General features: G+C 48.2%; 1 protein-coding gene across 5 annotated transcripts in view; it reads right to left on the reverse strand.

The window, feature by feature from the left end:
- Positions 1–23,943, reverse strand: part of XKR6 (XK related 6) — a 153,750-nt gene extending 129,807 nt beyond the window's left edge. For 4 of the 5 annotated variants that reach the window (XR_014944985.1, XM_085544265.1, XM_085544264.1 and 1 more), the window contains exon 1: positions 23,121–23,943. Coding sequence is in view for 4 of the 5 variants with exons in the window: in XM_085544265.1 (XP_085400391.1) it covers positions 23,121–23,839 (719 nt within the window). In the remaining variant the exon portion in view is untranslated. The remainder of the gene's footprint in view (positions 1–23,120) is intronic. The other variant, XM_085544266.1, reaches the window with a different exon arrangement.
- Between the last annotated feature and the right edge of the window lie 571 nt (positions 23,944–24,514).

Raw genomic sequence — 24,514 nt, forward strand, 5'->3', positions numbered from 1 at the left:
CAAGAGTGCAAGTAGAATGTAGGCAACCAACCTCTGAATTGGGTTGAGGTGGGAATAATACCAACAAAATGTGTTATGATGAAACCAAACAGCTCTACTATCCACACCTTTCCTTCATAAAACCACTTATTTACATTCATGCAACATTATTCCCTGGCCCCATTCCAAACAAATCATGTTACTCAATACTTTGGCTCATGACCTCCTCCTGTTATTGACACCCTTACCATGCCCTCATCTAAATGAGACGGAAGACGATGCAGTGCAGGAAGACTTAGGTCATAAGCTATCCATATTCACATTCAAGGTTTTAACAGAACTAAAGAAGGAAAATTACTATTGTGAGAACCTACGTTTCTTCGCGGAGAGCTCTCCAAATGCTGAATGTCTCCAATCCTAACAATAACTTGGATCTTGCATCATAGCTTTTTTACACCTCCCTAACAAGAGTCGTAGCTTATTCACAGCACAGAATTTGCTCAAATTCAAGCAAATCAGACCCAGGGTGTCACCCTTGGGTGATGTCCTCCTTTCATGATGGACCAAAATTCTTCAGGAGATGGGAAAGCCCATGTTATCATGTTATCCCTTCTTCTGTGCCAACTTTTAATTGAGGAAGGGTGCCACCAGGTGATGCTGCACTGGTGCCAAACCTTGCTCTGCCAGAATTGCTCTGGAGACCATCTGCAACATTAACAGCATGGAAAGAGCTGCAGAGGGGGCTGTTTGTTTCTATGGAGAAGGTCTAGCTGATTCCCTTGGTTCATACATCGGGAGTCATCACTTTGAAGACTGTCCCTAAACACAGTGCTGATACCAACCCTCAGGCTCCATCCAGGCACACTGGTTCAATCCTTGGCACGCTGCTTTAAACCTAGCGCAGTGCAGACACTGCACACACTGTGGGCTTCAAATGACATGCCAGCTCTTGACCCACCAGGTCAGCTCTTAGACACTATCAAGATCACGGGCTGAGTTTTAATGCCCTGGAGCTAAGAGAGAGACTTACCCTATGCCTCCTAACAGTAATTTCACAGAATACACCTCTCCAGAAGCACTCGTGCTCACTTTAAAGGTTAGACACAGTTTCACAAGATTTATTTTCATTAAATGAGATTTTATCCTCCTTTCTATAAATCATTTGATGTCACATTATACTTGGGCTGTAATACCAGCTGGATAACTTCACACCTTCCCAGGCAGAAATGTGAAACAGGGAATGCTCAGGAAGCGGAGAACAACGTGGTGGTTACTATGTGGGATGTAGAGCGATGCGAGGCTTAAGAGCATCAAACCAACTTGCTTAGGGCATAAGACAGACATAAAGCGTTGGGTAAAATACACCAATAATGGTTTGATTGGGTTTGAAAAGTGACTGATAAAGTACATGGAACCTCATAACCAAAAGAAGAACCTCCTCCTACCCAAAAGTTCAGTCCAGAGGGACACTACTTGGACACGGTGCCTTCTTGAGGGCAGCTTGAGTTTTTCAAGCATCACAAAGCAAAGTGGAGATCTCCAGGCTTACCCCATTTCCAGTACATCAGTTCTAAGTACACGAAACTCTAGGGCCATCATTATTACATGTTTTGAAGGCAGACATTTTGTTATAAGTTGGATGGAAATTACATATCAGAGAGCGGTAGGTGGGATATTATTGTACTCCTGACTAGTTGGCTTGAATAGCAATAAGTCTGTGCATCTACAGCAAAACAGGAAAAAACACAGTCATCTAATAAGAATGCAATCCACTGCCTCAGAACGCAGTTTTGGCCAGATCTTAATGCTGTGTAAATTACATTTGCTTCAGCAATCAAATCTCCCTCTCATTACCTTACTGCTACCAGACCTCTGAAATAATTGACATGATCACTTGTAATGGTTAGGAAAGTTTTGATTTTAGGGCAGCCAATCTTGCCCTCTTTTTCTGTAGTGCTTAGACTCATCCGTTCATATAATCAATTTTTCCATTTAAATGCTCCTTTTTTTTTTTTTTTTTGGCAACAGGAAAATGAACTCAAAATTGTTCAGAATTCCCAGCAATTAAGAAGAGAAATTGAATGAAAGTTGTAAAAAGAGTTTCTTAAAAGATGACACTTTGCTTTCTCATCCCGTGACAGGTTCAGGTTGGGGGGGGGCTGCACATTAATACTCCTTTACTTGAGCAGGGAGCCTCCTGCTCCTAAAGGCATCCTTGCACTCACCTTTGCTTACAAGCTTACACCTACCCTGCACAAAATCAGGTTGGCTAAAGAGACAGTAAGAGAATCAGAGACCAAAAAACCCTAAAACTTACACGTCTGGTATTTCCTCTTAACACCTCTTCAGCATTCACTGTACGTTGAGCCTTTCATTTCCTTCTCAAATAACCTCCCACTGAGTTAAACCAACACAATCGAAGAAAATCTCAGTAACCAGGCCAACAAACAGAGCTTGCATCTACCCTCAAAGCACGTCTGGATGTGTCACACACCCCGCTGTAGTGCTGTGCTCTGCAAGGCCTTGGGTGCTCTATGGCTGAGCTGTGAATGGTATCAGCAGGACAGCCAGAATTCCAACCTTGGGTGACAGCATCACTCCTGCCTAATAAATACTCATGGAAGAGGAATGCTTCTCCAAGATGAGCGGGTCTATGAGTAAACGATGTGATGAAGCTCCTGCTGGACTCACCCATGGACCCTTTGACACAACGCGTGGCAGCTTTGCCTCATGGGGACTGTAACAGGTTCTTTTTCTCCTCTGCTTTCACGGGCTCTGACAAAACTGGACATCTCTAAAATGCACACTGCAAAATATGGTTGAAATCAGTCAAATTCCAAAGTGAGCAGCTGGGTGGATGAGGGAAAGGCTGCTGATGTGATCTACCTAGACTTCAGCAAAGCCTTTGACAGTGTCTTCCCAAATAAGCCTAAGTCAATCGACGCCATCCTCCAGCATACAAGCTGCACACATTCCCTACTAGCATATCAAAACCACATCCAAGACCAGATACAACCCCAAAACATCACTGCAGCTTTCCTGCTGTCCTCCCGCCCCACATATCCACTCCAGAAGACTGTAAGTGAAAATACACTAATTCCATGCTAAACCAATCCCAACAAGACACGCTGTGCCGACTCCCATTCTACTTAGAGAACTATTTCACGTTCTGGCTGCAAGATACACACGTTTGTAGGCTCAGGACTCTGCCAAGGCAACACATGGATATCACAGCGACCCTGACAAAAGCTGACAGCAGACAGTCTCCTTATATTCTCTGCCAAATCTCCTCTGTGCCAGAATATTCAACTGTCCCCATCCCCCTCCCCAGCAAAATGCCTCTCCCCAATTGACGGGCAAAGTCAATTTGCAGAACACCAATGGACAGAAAGCAGCAGCCCAGGTTAGGCCAGCCGATGAAGGTGCTGATGATTTTAGAAGCTCTGAAGTCATATCTAATGGCTGCTGAACAAAACCTGCAGAGTCTGGCATTACGAGCTGCGTTCCTGCTTTCTCAGAAAGCCAGCAGTTAATGGCATTCAGGCTGAATCTAGAATCATGAGAATATCTTTATTAAGCATGTCAGAAAACGTAGCAAAATGCTGTGTCGAACAATTGGCCGTAGCAATGCTACTCAGTTCTGCAAAGTGAGTCTGTATCACATCTGATGTGTTACATAAAATATATGTCAGCATTTTCCTGGCAATAACAATACAGCGGTTTCTGAAAACCTTCACACGCTGCAAATAAAATATTTGCAATGCACTTGGAATCATGGTCACTGCGCAGCTTAACACACTCAACTACACACTCAATGGCCTTCGAAGAGCACTGAACAAACCTACCTTGTTAAGGTATAAAAGCGGCGGGTCTTAGGGCTCCAGGTATGTATTTCAGGTTGAAAAGAAGCATCCCGTTTTTATTTAGCTCTGTTTATGCATTCCCGCATAAAGGTACACACCTCCCCTTGAAAACAAAACAAGGGATGAAAGCAGGGAAGGAGGACCGGCGTAACAAAGGAGACACCAGCTCAAGGCTTGAAAATTGCTGTGATTAGTCAAGCTAAGAAAGGAATCAGAAAGATGAAGAAAAAAGATGGATGGTTCATATAAGGACAGGAGGGAAAACACTACAGCAAGCGGATGGAGAAAGGAAGAAAAAAAACCAAACAGGCAGAGGAGTGACTTTTAAATGAGCTGGAGTGTTGCCTAGGGTCAGAGACAAGTACCAGGAGCCAGGAACGTACCCTCCGAGTTCACTGAGCATGTGATTTCTGCCTGAAAACCTGCTCAGCTGCAGCCCACATTGCTGCCTGCGATGAGGCTTTGCAGCCATCGCTGCTGACTGCCGGATGCCAGCATCCATTGGCAGACCTGCACAGGGCTCCCACCAACTCACACACTGCAAACAGCGCTTAAATGGGAGGAGGGAACCCTGAACCCAACCCAAGTGTGGACTAACAGAGCGACTTCACAACACCCAGCCCTTCCAAATTCTCTTCCCAAATTCCCCTCCCAAATTGGACATAAGGAAAAGATTTTTTACAATAAGGACAGCGAGGCACTGGCACAGGTTTGAAGAAAGTTTGAAAGTTTGGCTAACTTTGAAGAGAAAGACACCAGCAGAAACAAAAGGCTTCCATTTCTTTGAATGCAGTCATCCCAGGAGAGCAATCCTGAAAGGTTTAGGAAATCTTTTGATTAGAAAAGAAATTGGAAATTCTAGCCACAGATCCTAGCACATAATAGGCAAAAACCTGTTGTCACCAAAACTACTCAGTTTTTCCAGTTCTCCCAGAAAACCAGAGCAAAGCAGATTAAGCAGAAGGAAGAAGATGAAGGGCTGCTAATGGGGCTCACTGTGACCTCCACAGACACTCCCTGCTTTAGGTCATTCTGTCTTTCTCTCAGCCAGCCATAGAGAAAGCTCTGCTGCTGATATTGATGCATCGTGACACCTATCAAAGCTTTTGAGTACGGTGAGGTGTCTCCCCTACCCTTTCCAGCTCTCCTCCCTCGAAGAAAGACATTAGGTGAGGACATAGCTCTAAGCCTGACAGCTTAAATTCAAGCTGTCCTCCCAAAGAAGGAAGGTATCCACACACGTGAGGGGCTGAGCATCCATGACATTCCTTTGCTATTGCTATAAAAAGGAAAACAATCAGCAGAGATCCAGTTTCGAATCAGATCAGCCCTTCTTCCCCAGGTCTGCAGCACCCTGAGGTCCCTGAAGCATAGAGATGTTGTCACGTTAACATTGCACCTCCTGCAAAGCAAAGAGCGGATTCCAGGCCTGGCTGCAGCACCCTGGTGACCCAGCTCATCCTGGGACACAGTGATGAGGCGAGAACAGGAACATGCCCCATAGGCAGAGAACAAAAGCTGGCGGTGAGGTTTATGGGAGCAAGAGGGTGGCGAAGGCTGGCAGGCACATAGGACACCAAATATCCTTTGATTATTTAGGGTCTACCCCAAATCTTCCTTGGTCCCGCCTTGACTAAGGCTGGCCCTGCCAGAGACACTAATTTTTCCCTGTCCCATCTGTTTGGATTTGCTTACTTACTAAATTATACAACGCCTATCTCCATGGTGGCTAAGCATTTTAATCACAGTGATTAACACACTGAGCAAGAACAAAACAAAAATGGTTAATCAAAGGCTATTAGCAGTGTTTGGATGTCTAGACGCCGCTTTTTGCACATGAATGCTGGTAAACGATCATCTCCCCTAACCCTCACATGGTCCCTGATTTATTCCTTCTCCTGCCAGCTCCACTGTTTGCCACACCACATTGGGAGTTTGACCCATTTGGCACCAAGAGGACATAACAAGCTCCTGCAGGAAACACTTGGGCTTAGCTCAGCTGAAGTTTTCGATACCGTGGTCAGAAGCAAGAGGAAAACCTCACAAGAACAAGCAGGAGATGTGATCTGTGCTCCTGAGCCTTTAATTTAAGAGGATCCTTCTCAAGTAGCAAAAGGGCAGATCAGACCTACAACCACAAGAAACACAAAGCACAGTTGTTATTAGATACACAATGCCATATCTAGGATTTGCTACAAGGGGAGCATTACATACTTTGCATTATACATAGGTAATTTGCTCTTACAACCACATGGCACCACCTGATAGCTCACCTACTGGGCACAGTGCTCACCACACCAAAACTACAGTTGGCATCCAAGCACAGAAGGAAGTTTTTCACCCAGAGGGTGGTGATGCACTGGAACAGGTTGCCCAAGGAGGCTGTGGATGCCCCATCCCTGCAGGCATTCAAGGCCAGGCTGGATGTGGCTCTGGGCAGCCTGGGCTGCTGGTTGGTGACCCTGCACACAGCAGGGGGTTGGAACTGGATGGTCATCGTGGTCCTTTTCAACCCAGGCCATTCTATGATTCTATAATACACAGAACAGGCTCTGATGCAAGAACCACTCACAGATGGTACACAAACACACAGGTACGCAATGAAGTCCAGGTCTGCCCTAACACCTAAGCACTCATTTGGAAAGCCTGAGCCCCTAAGAATGAGTTCCCTGGGCAGAGGAAGCAAGTCTTATCTGTGTTTGTAAAGCCCTGTGTAAACTAACAGCCTTACACAAACAGGATTTAAAACAAAAATGCAAGTGCAATTACATAGCTTATTGCTCTAAATACATCTCCAGTGGTTTCCACCGCCAACAGAGTTGAATGGGTTCGTTTAAGAGTCATGGCTGCTTAATGTAAAGCATGAAGGCCATACAGTTTGGCCACTTCTTCAGTTCAGCTGCTGTCAGTCATAGAATCACAACATGGTTGGGTTGGAAGGGACCTCAAGCACCATGAAGCTCCAGCCCCCCAGCTCATGTAGGGCTGCCCACCTCCACATTGAATACCAGCCCAGGCTGCCCAGGGCCCCATCCAACCTGGCTTTGAACACCTCCAGGGATGGACAGGACATCCATAACTTCTCTGTGCAGCCTGTTCTATCACTCACCTCCTCCTGAGATAATTTTGGCCAAATGGCAAGATTTTATTGTGAAATAGGGCACCACAGCTGCAACATTGGGCCTTGGGTTGGGTCTAGTTTCATATATTTCCATCTACAGAGATTTTCAAGGAAATAGTAGATGTGACACTGGGGGACACAGCCGGTGGGAATGGTGGGGACAGGCTGGGATTGGAAATAGATCATCTCAGTGGTCTTTCCCAACCTTAATGTTCTATAAAAGCTGAAGGATGGGTAAATGTCCATGAGAGCCAGAAAACCCAGAAAAGGAAGCAGTCTTGTGACTGCTCACAGTCATTCATCTCTTGCAATAACAAAAGGTTTATCTGGTGGCAAACTAGAAGGAAATTAAACGAGGAGCTAAAGGAAACACCCAGCATAAAACCTGCTCTGGTTCATACATCCTCCTCTGTTTCCAACAGACCACCACTCCAGACACATTAATCATTTCAGCTGGAGATTTATTTTGTTTAAAGTCCACGTTCACAGCAAAAACAGCAGTTCTGAGAGTTTTATCTCTGGGTGAAATCCTGAGGAGATATCTATCCACAGCCACAGTACCATGGACAGAGAAGAAAATCTCAACATATACCTAGCTTAGCTCGATCATACAGTCAAAGAATCACGGAAGGGTTGGGTTGGAAGGGACCTTAAAGCTCACCCAGTCCTACCCCCTGCTATGGGCTGGGTGCCTCCACCAGCTCATGCTGCTCAGGGTCCATCCATGGTTTTGAGCCCCTCCAGGGATGGGGCACCCACTTCTCCCTCTACCTTTCTTTGTGCTCCATCCTCTGACCAACTCACACCCATCTCCAGCCATTTTGGTCCCTTATAACAGTATTGCCAGCTACTGAAAGTAATAACCACACTGAATGTGCACATTATTAATTTAAAAAGGCCGTCTGCTGGATTCTTACATTGACTGTCCCAGCTTTCTACCAGCCTCACTCGATCTTCGATTGTTTATTTATTATTTACTATCTAGGTGTCTCTGGGACAACTTAATACAGTAAGATGGTCTCTCATCTCATCCCTGCTAATGAATGTAATAAATAACTACAGTAAGCATTATAATCAATACTACACTCTGCTCATATCCCAGAGAACACGAGGTCTGTGGTCTATGTTACAGAGGTAAGATAGCACTGCTAAAGGAAAGCAATACTGCCTGCAGAGTATGAACAGGATGGTGCTACATGGAGCTTTCCTTTCTACAATGTAGGATCACGGAAAGCTCACCAGAAGCTCAGTTCAATTGCTTTTTCCCTTTGGTTGCTGCTCTTATGAATTCAGAACCCCGCACAGGATTTAATTCTGCCACCGGCTGAAGCAATGCTATTCCTCAATTCATTCACAAACCCTTCAGCTTCGTCTGGCCCCGACCTGCACCGACAGCTCCAAAGCATGAGCCAAACCGCACCATCCAGAAGCTGAAATCACAAATGTGCTTTTCTTCTTAACACTGCTATCACCTCCAAGATTAGCTGTTACATGACTTGGTAGGCTCCCGGAATGTCTATAGCCAACAATCTATCTTCTTGTAACGCCAACGCTCCCCTCTCCCTGAGTTTTTCTTCAAATTGAGCCGTACCTCTTGCAGCCAGGATCACAACCTGCTGCAGCAAAACCAGTGGGGACCCAATTCTCACTAGACCCCGTGGCAAATACTGTGAAAGCGAGGAAAAAAAAAAAGAAAAGCAGAAAAACTAGAGAAACCACAGCGTAATGACTCAGCTGAGAATGCCTCTGCAGCTGAAGGCTTCCATTTATGCCAATAAATATGTGCATCAAATCACCCCAGATCCCATTCATCAGCACAGGTGTCCCGGGTGGGACCAACCTGAACCTGCCCTGTCACAGTTTAAAACCATTCCCCCTTGTCCTATCACTGTCTACCCTCGTAAACAGTCTTTATTTATATGCTCCCTTCAAGTACTGGAAACCACAGATGCTGTGGTTGCCCTTTCTATACTCCCAGCAAAGCTCTTTCAAGCACTGTGAACTGTTTGCAACAACTGGTAGGGTTTGAGAAAATTAAAAAGGTATTTTATGCTCAAACGGGAACTGCACTAAAAGCACCAGACATTGATGCTTCTTTGCTGCTCTTCCTTTAACTCAGATGCTCACTATAGATCAGAGGCAGTGCTGTACAATAGCTAGTTATGCCTGTCACCCACAGCTCTGACCCATTCAGGACACTGAGTTATTTCTCCAGTTCACAAAGCAGACTGAACAGATGCAGGATGCCCCAGGAGCAGCCCCCATCAAAGCCAGCGTGGAGCAAGAAAACACCACTCCAAGTTGGGAAGGTCCAGTCAGCAAGTGGCTCCATTGAGGCAACCTGCTGGTCTGACCCAAAGCAATGTGATCTTACCAGATAACAGAACTCCTGCAGGAACAAAAGCACGAGATCATAAACTTACAGAAGCAGACGCTGCATCCGGAGGTCTGCGATGGATCCGACTGCACACCTGTGCACCAACCCCATTTAATGTGCTCCACGTGCTTACGGGGTGGTAAACTGCGTACCAAGGGAAATAACAGCAACTCCACAGAGCTGGGTAAGCAGCCTAATTTAGAGCAGAGATGTCTGCTTCTAATTCTACTCATATGATTAGGAAGAGTAATATGTATCTTTTAATGGGCAAATAAAGTCATCTCTGCGTTATCATTAAAATCCTTGAGCAAAGGAGGCATGAGGAAATTTTATGTTTGGGATGGTATATTCTCGTGGTCATACCCAGCTCCTAAAAACACGCTTCCTTGAGGTCTAATATACCGTATAACAGTGCTTCCAGTAAAACCAGTCTTAATTTGTCAGGCTTTTAAGCTACATTTCTATTATGAACCCTTTCTTTTGCTGCTCTGTTCTCAATTATTTCTTCACCATTGGAAGGCAAACAACCCCAAACAACCTCTCTTGCAGGGAATGCCTTTCCTTAAATCACCAAGTTGGCTTCTCCACCTCTTCTATTTTACAAGATCTAGCAGCTGTAGAATCATCCATGCAGTAAAGGTGGTGAGACACTGGCACAGGTTGCCCAGAGAGGTGGTGGTGCCCCATCCCTGCAGACAGCCAAGGTCAGGCTGGATGGGCTGTGAGCACTGCTGGAGATACAGGAGGAAGAACCCGAGCCCCAAAAACTTGAAACTTTAAAGACTGGATGGAGCCACAGCAGATGACACAATGCTCTTTATTATGAGAGTGGTGAGGTGATGGAACAGGCTGCTCAGAGAGGTTGTGGATGCCCCATCCCTGGAGGTGTCCAAGGCCAAACCCAAATCTGCTCCCACCAGGAGAAAGAGCAGAAAACAGAAGAAGCCCAAGTGAGGACATTGGTGATACTGGAGCTTGTGACAGACAGCGCAGACCAATCTAAGCATGCAAGTAGAGCTAACACATGTTAAGCATCCTATAGAAATGCTGCTACGTCAAAAAGTGATTGGAAGAAAAAATTCTTTAAAGGTGGCTTCTGTATAAAACCTCTCTGGTAAAAATCCACTGTTTTACAATGATGAAGTTGCAATGGTTGATGCTAGGTAAAATCATGGAATGGCCTGGGTTGAAAAGGACCACAATGACCATCCAGCTCCAACCCCCTACTGTGTGCAGGGTCACCAACCAGCAGCCCAGGCTGCCCAGAGCCACATCCAGCCTGGCCTTGAATGCCTGCAGGGATGGGGCATCCACAGCCTCCTTGGGCAACCTGTTCCAGTGCGTCACCACCTGCAGATCCACTTTAGCACATCCCTTTACCTTCAGCACCTTAAGAGCAATCCTTTCACATGACAGATGTGACCTTCCCACCTTTTTAGGTACCCGTGTTAGGAGCACCGGTTTACAAATCCTCTAATCCCCTGTAAGAGCAGGGAAAATAATCCAGCTGCAGGCAGAGGACTCAGCGAAGCATCAGAAATTAAACTTACACCCTGGATTCAAGCTACCAGCACTCTGGTTACACGGCTCCTAACAGTTCTATAGGAGGGCTTTTCTCTATGAGCACACAACGAAGGGTCAGAAATAATTTGCCATTACTGCTAAAAAAAAAAAGGCTGTGATTTCTGAGTTCCCAGTGAGAGGAGCAGTAGGGAATTACAGGAGATCTGCATGTTTAAACAGTAAATTCAGCGGCTCGTTGCAGGCAGAGCTTGATCACAATGAGGAAAAATAATGAGAGCTTATAACAAAGCTCCAGTTGTGCAACAAGCCATGCCACAAAACCTGCTCTTATAAATGGAATTATTAAACTTCCGAGTGGTAAAACAAAAACACTCCTTGCATAAGCAGCAATAAAGCAACTATTTAGGTGATGTTTAGAAGCGCACCCATTGAGGGATTATCCAGGTAAATGCTGGGTTACCCCAGCATGGTCTCTCAGTAGTAAAAGCAATGCTTGATGTGAGCCTTGGTTCTCCTGAACACCTCTGTGGGCTCTCCTGCCCGCTGTGGAATACAGGGCATCAGCAGAGAGGACTCAGCAGTAAGACTTGACTGATAGGCTTCATTTGTGCTGACAGCAAAGCAGGTTTCTGGTGCTTGCATCCCAACCAAAGAAGCCACACTGATTTCAAAGCAGCTCCAGGACATTTGAACTCATAGACTCCAAGGTTTTTACATCATAAAACTCCCAACAGCTCATCCATAACTTCTGCTAATAACATCTGAAGTCCTGGCTGTACTCGGCTACCAAAAGATGATTAAGTTGAATATCTACAATTACTTTTAATCCTAAACAACGGATACATTTTTAACTCTCACCATGCAGCATCTAAGGCGTGATATTAGCGGGAGCCTGTAGAAACCAATCAATAACCATTAAAGCAGGATCCTATCAGCTACCACCAGGTATTAGCCACTTTCTCGATATTTCAAGTATTCTATTATTCTTAGATGCAGTTAAAGTAGTAAAATGAAGTGGTCTCATACTGACACTGCGATAAATACCGGATTAAATATAGAACAAATTTATTACTTCCCGAAGTCCTACTGAGCATCCTGATTTTTTCTGTGCCCGCAAAAAGTATAGTTTGCTTTGATGCTTTATTATTCCAGATCTAAAGCATGCAACTGAAAAGCAAAGAGTGTGTTGGTTCACAAATGAGGACCAGCCATGCCTGGGTGAAGGCAGATGACCCCATAAGTATGGATTTCTGGCTCTGTGCCTATCTCAGCAAGGCCTGAGCGAGGCTATTGCTTCATGGGGACACAAATATCCAGGTCCCTGCACTAACACAAAAGTGACCCACTGAATATAAACACCTCCTGTCCCTGGAGGTGTTCAAGGCCAAGTTGGATGGAGCCCTGAGCTGCCTGGGCTGGTATTAAATGTGGAGCTTGGTGGCCCTGCCTGTGGAGGGGGGTTGGAGCTTCGTGATCCTTGAAGTCCCTTCCAACCTCGGCCATTCTCCCCAGCCCAACCCTAACAAGCAATGGAAAACCAGCACTAAAGCAGTCTCACACTCTAAGGCTGAGACAACTCATCAGTGTGACCTCAAACCCAAGTGCAGCTTGCAGTTCCCCAACAGAGGGCTCACAGCCACAAGGAAGGAACAGAGGCATTTCCACAGTCAGTCCTTCAAGACTCAGCACTGCATGTTGTTCCAAATTACTTCCAATTACTATTCATAAACAAAGCACAACACCATGCTTTCCATCAGCCATCACACACCACCCACACTAGAGGAAAGGACAACTACACGAGATAAGCAGTTTATTGGATCAAAAGTCCCCTTTAGATGAGAAGACAGCTATTGCAATAGTATAAAACTGATAGCATCCCAACCTGGGATATATGGAGGGAGTATCAGTACATCTCCCTTTAAACCAGAGATTCAGCACTGAGAACGCACAATGTAATTATTATGTTAATTTAGCTGAATTTTTTTGCCTGCTTGAGGTTTGAGCTGGAGGTAGGAACTTAGATTCAAAAAGCTGATGTTGAAAACCCACTCTGAAAACTGAAGTGACACTTACTTGGTTTCATGAGCAATTCGAGTTTAAATCCCTGCTTCTATTGTCCCCACCCCTGTCACTCCAGTCTCAAAGGGATTTTAAGGGGAAGACCTTGCCCTCAAGCTTTTAACCCCTATTGCCATTACAACAGCTTTCAACCTGAATGCTCAACAAGCATGGTCAGAAACATGTTCATAATTCCTAACCCACCTCAAGCGACAACATCCAGCAAGTGCTTTTCCTTCTTCTCCTCCCAAAACTCATCTTAGATGGCAGAAATCAACGTTCTCCATCCTCCCAAAGACAGGCAGCAGCTGTTGGGTGCAAGCCCTGTGAGGTCAATAAATGAATCAAAGAGACACCTGAGAAAACTCACCTCAAGCCCAGTACAGTAACTGAAAGCACATAAGCCGTAACACCACACTGCTCTTTCCACCTACCAGCAAAACAGCATTTCCTAGAAGCAACAGCAAGATGGTACAAGGTTGATGCTTCCAGCCCACCTCCCTCCGGATCCATTCAGCTCTCCAGCCATGAGGGACAGAAACGGGAGGCCCAAGAAGTGTATTTACATCCCTTGCCAGAAAGGGGAGGTATAAATATTGCCAAAGCTTCCTGAAGGCTAGTACTTACAGTCATGCTTTGAAAGGGAAAGAATAAAGCAAAATATTCAATTAGAAAAAATTACTGTAATTGCAGGTTCTATTTTATCCCTCCATTAATGCAATAAAGTGCCTTGAAATATTGCTGAGCTGGGATACAGAGCTTAGTGCTACTTTACATTTTAATATACATCCAGGGGGCTAATTTAATTTAGATGTGCATGAGGGTCTCCTCTCCCTCCTCATCCTCACTGTCTTCCCCAACACTCCTCGAAATATGGCAAGGAATAGATGCTTCCCCACCACACCGAGGGATGGATAAACAGAGCTGAGTCCAGACATAAACCCTGACATGTCCAGCCAAGGGAAAAGCAACAAGAACACAAACACATGGATCTATAAAGACTTATGCATAGCTAAAAGTGTGCTTGCACGCAGCTGAAAGCCCTGGCATCTTGAATTGGTATTTTTAGAGGTGGAAAGTGTCCAGTTGCTGCTGCCCAAACACAATCCCAATAGAAATCACAGAATCACAGAATGGCCTGGGTTGAAAAGGACCACAGTGCTCATCCAGTTCCAACCCCCTGCTGTGTGCAGGGTCACCAACCAGCAGCCCAGGCTGCCCAGAGCCACATCCAGCCTGGCCTTGAATGCCTGCAGGGATGGGGCATCCACAGCCTCCTTGGGCAACCTGCTCCAGTGCGTCACCACCCTCTGGGGGAAAAACTTCCTCCTAAGATCCAACCTGAACCTCCCGTCTCAGTTTCAAACCATTCCCTCTAGTAATGTTAGACCATACCATCTCGTTCCTATGATGCCGCACGCTGTGGTTTGCTGAATATAACCCCAGTCCTCCCTATGACAGAAGATAAGTGAATCCTATTTTCGGGAGCCCTTCATCCCTTTAATTAAACAAATTAATATCACTTCTTCATATCACGCGGCCTCTATTATCTTTTGTGAACTCCTTCAATTCTGTTGTAAAGATATATTGAAAAAGCACTAATTGAGATTATCTCTGGAATTCGAGACTTGGTGTATTTTCAGGCATGTTTTAAAAACTATTTTCCCTTTGTTTCTGGAATGCCTCCCATCCTTCCTCCTATGCCAGACTGTTTACATTATTTAAATGCCTTCTGCTTATACCACTCTTTACGATTTTCACTTCAACAACATCGGCCTCCGTTGCTCTTTTTTTTTTCCCTTCGCTTAGACATAACTGGGATGAATTCCAATCCCACACTCAAAACCACTCCCGGTGCTGCACTGCTGCTTTCTGTGTTCAGTACATCCGGCAGTGAGTTTCTATGGCAAAGGTCTCCTTGTTCAGCTGAGGGAACCACGTACAAAGGGTTAAACCATTGAGTTGGAAGGGACCTTTAAAGGTCAGGGTCCAGCTCCAATGATTCTATGAAACCACAACAGAAACTGTGGAAATGGCCATTTTTACAGACACTGGAGTCTGGTGCAAACTCACCAGGATCCTCCTCACCACCTTCTTTAGGCAATAAGCCCTCGCTGTGATGGCATCCCCGCAAGGGATGCAGCCAAAAGAACCAAGTCAGGAGCAAAGTTCAAGACAGAAACACAAACACAAAGCCTTCTCCCATCCCCAAATCTAAGGGTTCACCTCCAGCTTTGCATCACGCTCCTTCCTGAGGCTACCCAAACAACAAGGTCATTGGATAGACAGGGCTCAACAGCTCACCTATAGCCCTTCCAGCTGCAGGGAGAGAAACTTCCAAGTCCTGACTCAATGAAGGTGGGAAAATCCAGCACTCCTTTAGTCTGCAGAGGAAGAGCAGGTTCTGGTGACAAAGGCGTTGGGCTTCAATACAGGTCTGGGTGCAGTGCCAACTCTGCAAGAGACCTTCTGTGCCACTGAAGTCACGTAAGGACACACTGTGAATATTTCATGGACGAACCTGAGCCCTCACTGATTTAGAAGGAAGGAGATGTGAGGAGAAGCACACTCTCCAGATCCCAGGAGGCTTCTCACGCCAAGACTAGGAAAGCAGAGACACAGCTCAGCCATCCCAGGAAATGCAGGCTTCAGATGGAGCACTCAGCACATGGGCTAAACCCACCCAAGGGCAGACAGAGCAATTCCTGACACTCCTCAACAAGCTTCTAAATATTCCCCTCCCCAGGAAAGCTGTTCCCCATTTCCTTGGGATCTGCCTTAAAAAAGCATCTCCATGCCCTAAAACAGTCACAGACCACCACGAATCTCAGTATATTATTAGGAGGTGCATCAATGAAATTACAGCGTTTGTCACATCTTTTCCTTACACGTTCAATTACGATTTAATTTCACCTCTAGCTGAAAGAAAGCATTGCTCTGATTCACAGTTCCCTCTGTATAAAAGCTTTGAGGTGCGAGGGCACGGGCGTACGCTACCGCTGGTTTACAAGACAGTGAGGTGCTAAAAATCAAGCCGGAATCCAAAGGAAATAAAGCAAAATGGAAAAGTTCTCAGAGGGATCCAGACTTCTCTACAGGCTCACCTTCATTCCCCAAGGAAAATTATACATTTGCCATCCAATTTCTTTTCCTTGCAGTCTCAAGGCAGCGAAACAGCTCTCCTCCACAGAGATGCTTTATCACCATCAGTTCTTCCTACATCCTTTTCATTAAAGGAAATGCTCCCTGAATAACCTACATTTATACTGAGAGGAGAACCACTGCAAGGAATAAAACCAGCTCGATTCAGCTAGAAGCAAAATGGAAGTCTCTAGAAGGGTGGAAATTAGAGAGCTTATCATTTTAACGTTCCAAAAAAGGGTGGGCTGCCTTTCCTCTATCCCTTTGCACCCTGCTTTCTCTCCATTAGGAAGAGTGTTTTCAGATTGCCATTGGTGTTAGAAATAAAACCAGAGGACACCAGGAAAAAAATGGCACTCTTAGCCATTAGCTCAGCACGAAGCCCAAGAAAGTGGAAAAGGGATGTCCTGGCTTTTGGGAAACCAGGCTGTCACACAGCTCCTATTAGCTGTCTTCATGGACTGTTTTCAGGCTCCTGAAGATGGTCTCTCTAAAACACCTAACATTGATGTCCTCACCCTGTAAGCCAATGAGTCCTCATTGCTGGAGGCACTCAAGGCCGGGTTGGATAGAGCTGTAAGCTGCCTGATCAGGTGCCTCTTTTAGTGGTTGGAAGTCCTGCCACCATGGCAGGGGGTTGGAACTTGATGTACTCTGAGATGTCTTCCAACCCAAGCCACCCCATGACTCTACAAAACGTTACGCTGGTTCTGGTATGAGGAGCGGTAGGGTACTGAAACATCTCTGTGACCCCATATAACCCCATAAAGACCCCATATAACCCCAAAGAGAAGTGCCAAGTGCTCAACACTGCACAACCCCCTTATCTGCAGAGCATCTTGTTCCCCTTTGGCTCTCCCACAGCAGCATCCCTATCCCCAACAGAGAACTTCATTTTACTTTCTCCTCCCAACCTTGCCCATCCACTGCTCCAAATCACACTCACAGCACTGAGCTGCCTGGATAGAAAGCTCCCAGCAGATCAGGGAAGCACGTCTTCCACCAAAGGGGAGGCCTCGAGGAATCTGCCCTCCCGGGGCTGGGAAGCAGATCTGCTTCAACATCTGTGGTTTGACCCCCTCTAGTGGGTAGCACTCAACAAGACATGGAGCCCTGCCAACACCCCGCAACCAATGGAGACCCCACTCAAGTGAGAAAGCCTCTTCTTAGCGATGATGATGGTTATTACCCACTCCCCAAACTTACCTACCCCCTATGCTTCAGATTCAGCATCTTTGGCACGTTCTAACAAACCAGACCTCCACAGCCAGTATTTATGGAGATCCTGTGGAAAACTCCTAGAAATGGGGACGGACCAAGTAAAGGTTTTGGAAGGGAGAACTACTACACTGGGGAAAAAAAGTTCTACCCCAGACTGGTTGTGTAGCAGAACACATTTATCATCTGTTCCAGAACGCCTTCCCTCTGCCAACTTGTCAAAAGCTGACAAAACTCCATACTATAAAGGCAAGCTGTTAAAACTTGGCTAAAGGGAAAAACTAAGCTGCCAGACAAGCTAACCAGAAAAAGCTGAAAGAAACATTCGAGTGTGCCAGGGCAGGCAGTAAATTTACAGGAAGGCTCTATGGAATCGAACATCCCAAACCAAGACAAGGAGATGCTGTTAGGACCTACTTCACCTCTCATCTCAAAAGTCAATGGCTCCCACTTCAACAGACTTGGGTAGACGTCTTTCGGTATCTTAGCTGCTTGCATTTCCAAACTACCTAAAGTAGCTTATATCCAACTCACAGTTCACCCCGGAGCAAAGTATTTTAGTTAAGCCGAAACCTACTCATTGCGTAGTCATTAAATATCACATATTCCTTTTAAACCCATTGATTCATCCTTCCACCTCCGGGCACGCCGAGTGACGAACAACTCATAGATTTGGTCTTTCCACTAATAAACAAGATGTCAGGTCTTTGCCTAAACTTCACTTAAACACGCACACACATGGTGTTTTAATGTCAAAATACAGCGTGGGGGTTTTTTTTTCCCCCCTTCTTAGCAAAATGTTTCTCTTCTAAATATGTATTCCTATCAATTCTAACACAAAACCCAAATATATTGCACTGAAGTCACGCATCTTATCATTACTGACAGTCACCAGACAATGAGAGTCTCAACTGATCGGTGTTCAGCTCCAAGTCCACATTCTGACAATCCAATGGAAGTTAATAATGTTTTCTTTAATAGCACCTCGCACTGCAAAAGGTCAGACTTGAAATCTCGTACTCCAGGACAGCAACCATGACCCACTGACCCATTTATTACAGTAGGTACGGAGAAGTACAACAGATACACAAGTCACACTCCCAATAGTCACTAATACACCTTCCACAACCATTCAAGACACGAAAACTCCAAGTCAAAACTGTTTTTCCCGAATTCACAGAGACAAATGGTTTTAATGAAGCAAAAGCCCTGGCAAGCTGAAAGGACCCACCAACCTTCAGCCTATTTCCAGCCAAACCACAGCACTGCACTGCTGCTCCTCGAGGAGCCTCCATTCCGCAGCTCACAGGGCAGGAGTACAACAGGCAGTGTTGTGTGCCCAGCCGGCATCCTTCACTTCTCTGGCAGTCTGGCTGAACTGTTCTAGTCTTTGAGACAGTCTAAGGGATGGAGATGAAAGCTGAAAATCGCAGATGTATAAAGGTAAACCTCACCCCCAGTAGCCAAGCTTTATTGGTGGGAATGTAGTTTAAGATCACAGCACTTCGAGCATCCTTACAAAATCTCGATATAAATATGTTTGTATGCACACTTTCACAGTGTACTTTCTTTCCAGCTGTCAGCGTAGGAAGGCAGTATGAATACAGCCCCGAGTTCTCAGCTGAGCAAAAGACATATGCAATGAACTCCAAACATCACTCAATCCCCCTCAGCAACCCCCTGGTTACATCTCAAACTCATAACAGGGGAACCAGGACACATATAGAAGACAAAGCCCCCACCCCTCCCTTATTACACAGACACAATTAACTACAGACCCACCATCATGAAAGATCAACGGACAACCAAAAAGAAAAGAGCCTGGCGTATGTTTGAGTCCCTGCCATAAGAATGTGATTTATCCACCTCATTGGTGAGCGTCTCCAGCATCCAGGAGAAAAGTCCCTGCAGGAACCGTGTTATCCCCGCAAGTAAAACCCAGATTACCTAACGTCTAGCAAGAAGCAAGCCCTCGGCAATTCAGGAACAGGATTGCTGTACAACTCCAGCCTGCCCCCTCTATTCTCAGCGATTTCGCTTCCAGCTGCTGAGCAACAGCTACGACAGCCTCTCCATAACGTACAGCCCTGATTACGCTCCATGCAGTCGCAGCGCATATCCATTATCATGCAGGAAACCAGGCTGGATGCATTATGCACTGAACTTACATTGTTCTAGGTCTTCCTCCTCCGTCCCCACGTATCAACTTCTTACCAGCACGGAGCAATTTAGCTGCAGGCAAACGCTGCTAAAACAGCGCTTTCCACTATTAGTCCCATCACCGCATTCAAGATTAATTTTAACGGCGTTTGCAATCGTTATAGTGGGAATGGAAAAAGATGCCTTGGTGGAGGTTAGCCTACAGACAGCATGGAGTTATTCCTGCTCTGGTCAGATACTGAGAGGCAGCACCACGTTGCTGGGGTGCCCTGCAACGCAGGAGCCATGTGAGATGGGCGATCAACAGGAGAGCACGCTCCTTCATTGCACCTAATGCAATCTGGGCTGCAGAGCTCCTTCCCAGTCCTTCTCAGCAGCCCCACCGCTGCACTGCCTCACAAGCCAAGAATTTTTCCTCTGCAGTCACAGAGTGGGGGAAATTCAGTGTTATTTGAGCCTCAGTTCTTCCAGTGACAAAATAAATCGCCCCTCCATACACACCACCATCCATAGGCATCACCTCTGCAAGGCTACAGCATCCCCCTCCCCACTGCTCACCGGAGCGTGCCGGGGCTGTCTGTACCACTCTAACAGCCATTTATTCCTCCTGGCTCTGAGAGAGGAGAAACCCAACTTGCAAGAGAAGCATCTGCATCAAGAAACCCTTTTGCTGATGGGATCAGCATTAGGAAAAAGCAGAGCAAGGGTTGCATCCTGATTTATTTCCCTCGCGGCCATCACGGCACACCCACCCCTCCAGCATCCCCAGATCCACATCTCGGCTGCAAGGAAACAGAATCCAGCCCCAACAGGAGCTGAGCACCAACATGGTCAGAACGTTACACAAATGACATTGAAGGTGCAGAAGCAATCCATGTACGTGCTGTTGTGCTGCGAGGTGCCGTGGGCTCCATTCCCAGGTATACATTTCAAGCAACCTTCTCATGCAGCTCCCAGCCCCTCTCCACCCTCCTCGGAAAGAAATAAGAAATAATACAAAAATCTTTGATGTATATATTCATTTTATCTCAAGAGCTGAGTGTCCTCACAAGAGGTGTCAAGGCCCTCCCCTGCCTCCACCCACGCAGCCCTCCCCCAGGCTCCCGCATGCTGTCTCCATCTTAACTCCAGCCACTTCTCCACCGATTTCATTAGGCAGCAGGGTTAACCCCTTCTGCTATCCAGATGGCCAACATACATACATACATACATATATATATATATATATATATATATATATGAAATAAATAAATAATGACTTGCTCATCAATCATCACCACCTTCCCTTCCTTCTCATCCATATCCCCATGCAAAATTCCTAATGCTCATCCTTCTATCCATCAGGTTATTTTGGCCCCGTGGATTCACACTGGAAATGCCGATGCAGGGATGTGCACCCTCCCGGCTTCACCATTTAGTGCCATCATCCCCCTCCTTCAATAATCCAGCACCTTCTGCTTATCAATAATTTTAAGAGCACATAAGCCCAACCAGCCCCACTGCGACCCTCTCCCTATATGTATGTGTGTGTGGGGGGGGGGGTTTGCATGCCGGACCCAGTGCCATCACTCAGCCTCCATCACCCATATCTCCTTCTCCTTCCATCTTATTAACCCATATCCCCTCCAGAGCGATCTTAGAGGACGCAGGGCCACGCCGGGTCTTTACAGCTGTCCTTACAACACCTCTTTCCGTAAAAATGCTGTCTCTCTGGAAGCGTTTGTATCATACAGGCTTTCATCCTGGAGAATCCCTCCCTGCCTCCCCCTTCCATCTCTTTGGGGGGATGACAGCTCCTCGCTCGCTCATTTATTCCCATTGATCCCAGGGACATTCCTCAGCCCCATCCCCTGACCACTCCAGGGCCTGTCCTCAAGAGCTGCTCCAGGGCAGCAGTCCCTCACTCTGACCTTCAGTCTCACACTGACAACCCGAAATCCATCCCCATTCCCTCGCTGCTTCCTTTCCCACCACCACAAGGTACAGATGCAACCCTCCCTCCCTCCCTCATCTACAGCAGCTTGATGCCAATCCCTTTGGAAACAGCCCACCCCACAGCTGGAGACCTGCCCCCCATCTGCCCCCCACCTCTCTAAAGCAGCTCCCTCTTTCCATGGGGCTGCTTCCTCACTGCCCCCTAGATCTTGGGGCCAGCCCTCCCCATGGCTGCAGGGCCTTGCTCTGCAGTGATGCCGGCATGGGGGTCACCCCCAGCCCTGGGCCTACGTCCACACTGTCACCTCTGGGGGGGAATAGCATCACTTCTCAGAGCACCTGCAGGGATGAGCAGCCCCAAATCCACCCCCTGGTCCTGCCCCATCCCTGTGGGGCAGCAAGGCCCCATCCTTGAGGTACCCCTTTCATCCCCTATTCTTGTGGGGGGCACAAACTCACATCCCCCCAGGCGCCATAAGGTAACAGCAGCTCCTCCACATCCTCCCTCCCCACAGCCCCACACAGTGATTTTGGGGGAAATTTCTCTCCCTTCAGTACTGTGGGCTCCTCATCTCCCCCTGCTTTTACATGGGGAGAGTGCTGGCCTTGCCCAGTGAGGTCCATGAGGTGACAGTGACCCCCATGGCCTCCCCACTCCCACATACTTAATACGGGAGAACCTCTCCTCAGCCCAGAAGGAATGACCCCAAATCTCTCCTGCGGGGGGCAATGACCCAAGTCCAGTTGAGACCATGAACAGATGGCAAACTTCAGTCCCCCACCTCAGCCCCATGGGCATTATTTTGTGGGAATTTCTCTCCCATTGAGCAGCACAAGGAGGAGATGTGGGGCCCTTCAGCTTGGGGAGCACTGACCCATGTCCACCAACCCGTGTGCCCACAGACCCATAAGGTGGCAGTGACCCCCATTTCCCTCACCTCAGCCTCACAGATCACTCTAGGGGGCATCCCTGCTCCCTTTCAGTCTCTCTTCAAGCTAAGGGGAAGGAACCCCTAAATCTCCCCTCTTTTTCCACGTGGGGTGCACTGACCGCTTCCATCTCGGACCATGAGATGACAACGACCCAAGTCAACCTTCAGACCACGAGGTGACAATGACCACATCCATCTTGGACCATCAGGAGCCAACTACCCCTTCAGCCCCACCTCAACCATTGGACCTCGACCCACCTCAAACCACGAGGTGACAGCAACCCTATTACAGCCAATGGACAGCGAGTGCCCCCATGCTGAGAGGACCCACCTCCATCATGGGCAACGTGTGGACAGTGACCCTCATTTCAAGCAAAGGACAGCAACCCACTTCCAGGCTGGACCATAAGGTGACAGTGACCCTCATTCTTCCACCTTGACACAGTGACCAACGCTCACAATGGAGTAAACTCATGACTCCATGTCCCCACTGGACACGAGGTGACACCAAACCTCACTCCCCCACGTCTAGAGGAGGCACTAAACATCCCTATTGGGCACAAGGGGATGCTGAACCCCACTCCCACACATCCACCTCGGACCATGAGATGGTGGTGACCCCAATTCCATCACCATACACTGCCCCGCGGTGTCAAAGAGATGCTCAACCACGTTTGTTACGGGCTGTGAGCTGTCATTAAACCCATCATCTCACATCCACGCTGGGCCACGAGGTGACAGCGATCCCCGCCGGCTCCCACCGCACCTCGAGGTGACGTACCCCCCTCCCAGCTCTCTCGGCACCCCCTTACCTCCAGACCTGTCCCATCTGCAGCAGGTGGATGACGGACTGCCAGACCCACACGGAGATCCTGCAGAGGCGCTGCGCCCCGGGGGTGGCTGTGCCGGCGGCTCCTCCTACCCCGCCGGGTCCCCCCCTTCGCCCGGCGGCTCCCATCATGGGCGGCCCGCGGCTGCTGAGGCCCTGCACGGCTCCCAGCCCTCCTCCCGTATAGTCCTGAACGAACCAGCGGAAACTGAGGATCTGCACCAGCACCGAGGGCAGCAGCACGAAGGCCAGAGTCAGGCCGCACCACACGTAGTCCCGCCGCCCGTAGTGGTGCAGCGCCAGCCACAGGTCCGTGCCCACGTCCCCCAGCAGCACCAGCAGCGCCAGCACGATCCACAGGCAGTCCAGCCACGGCCGCTCTCCAGCCCCTCCGACCTCCGACGCCCTCGGCGCTCCCTCGTCGGCGGGTCTCGGTGCCAGCGGTTCGGCGGCGGCGGCGGCGGCCGCCCGGCCGAAGAGGCTCCGCAGACAGGCGCTCCGACAGCCCCAATAGCACGACGACGTGTTGCAGCAGTGGCAGATGTGCAAGGAGCTGCTGCCGCCCGGCTCCTCCGCTCCCTCCGCCGCCGCTGCCCCGACGCCGCCGCACACTCCAGCCGCCGCCGCCGCCGCCTCGTCCAGGTTGTGCAGCTGGGCGAAGCCCACGCCGCCGCCGCCGCCGCCATCCGACTTGGCCGCCATCTTGCCACCGCCGCCGCCGCCGCGTCTCCGGCCCGTTCGCCGGGCGCGCTCGCTCGCTCTGCCCCCCCCGTCCCCGCTCCCGGCGTCCCCCCACCCGCCGCCCGCCCGCCTGCTGCCTGCCCGCCCGCCTGCTGCCCGCCCGCCGCTTCCGGGGGCGGCGCTTCACAGGCCGAGCGGAGCGGACCGGGCCGCCTAGCGACCGAATGGGGCAGCGACGGGCCGGCCAGGGTGGGTGAATGTTGTAGGGCCTGTAGTTGCAATCATGGAATCACCGAGGTTGGAAAATGTCGAAGCAGGTGGAAGGAGGTGATCCTCCCCCTCTACTCTGCCCTGCTGAGGCCTCATCTGGAATATTGTGTCCAGTTGTGGGCTCCCCAGTACAAAAAAGACAGGGATCTCTTGGAAAGAGTCCAGCCACTAAGATGGTGAAGGGCCTGGAGCATCTCCCCTATGAGGAGAGACTTAGGGAACTGGGTCTGTTTAGCATTGAGAAAAGAAGGCTGAGAGGGGAATTGATCCAGGTCTATAAATACCTGAGGTGTGGGGGCCATAGTGGTGAGGCTGGTCTCTTCTCAGTAGTGCGTGGGGATGGGACTAGGGGTAATGGGATGAAAGTACAGCATAGGAAGTTCCTTAATAAGAACTTCTTTACAGTGAGGGTGACGGAGCACTGGA

This window comes from Coturnix japonica, chromosome 3 (genome assembly GCF_054131305.1).
Source record: "Coturnix japonica strain WE chromosome 3, WE-NBRP24, whole genome shotgun sequence".
Taxonomy (NCBI): domain Eukaryota; kingdom Metazoa; phylum Chordata; class Aves; order Galliformes; family Phasianidae; genus Coturnix; species Coturnix japonica.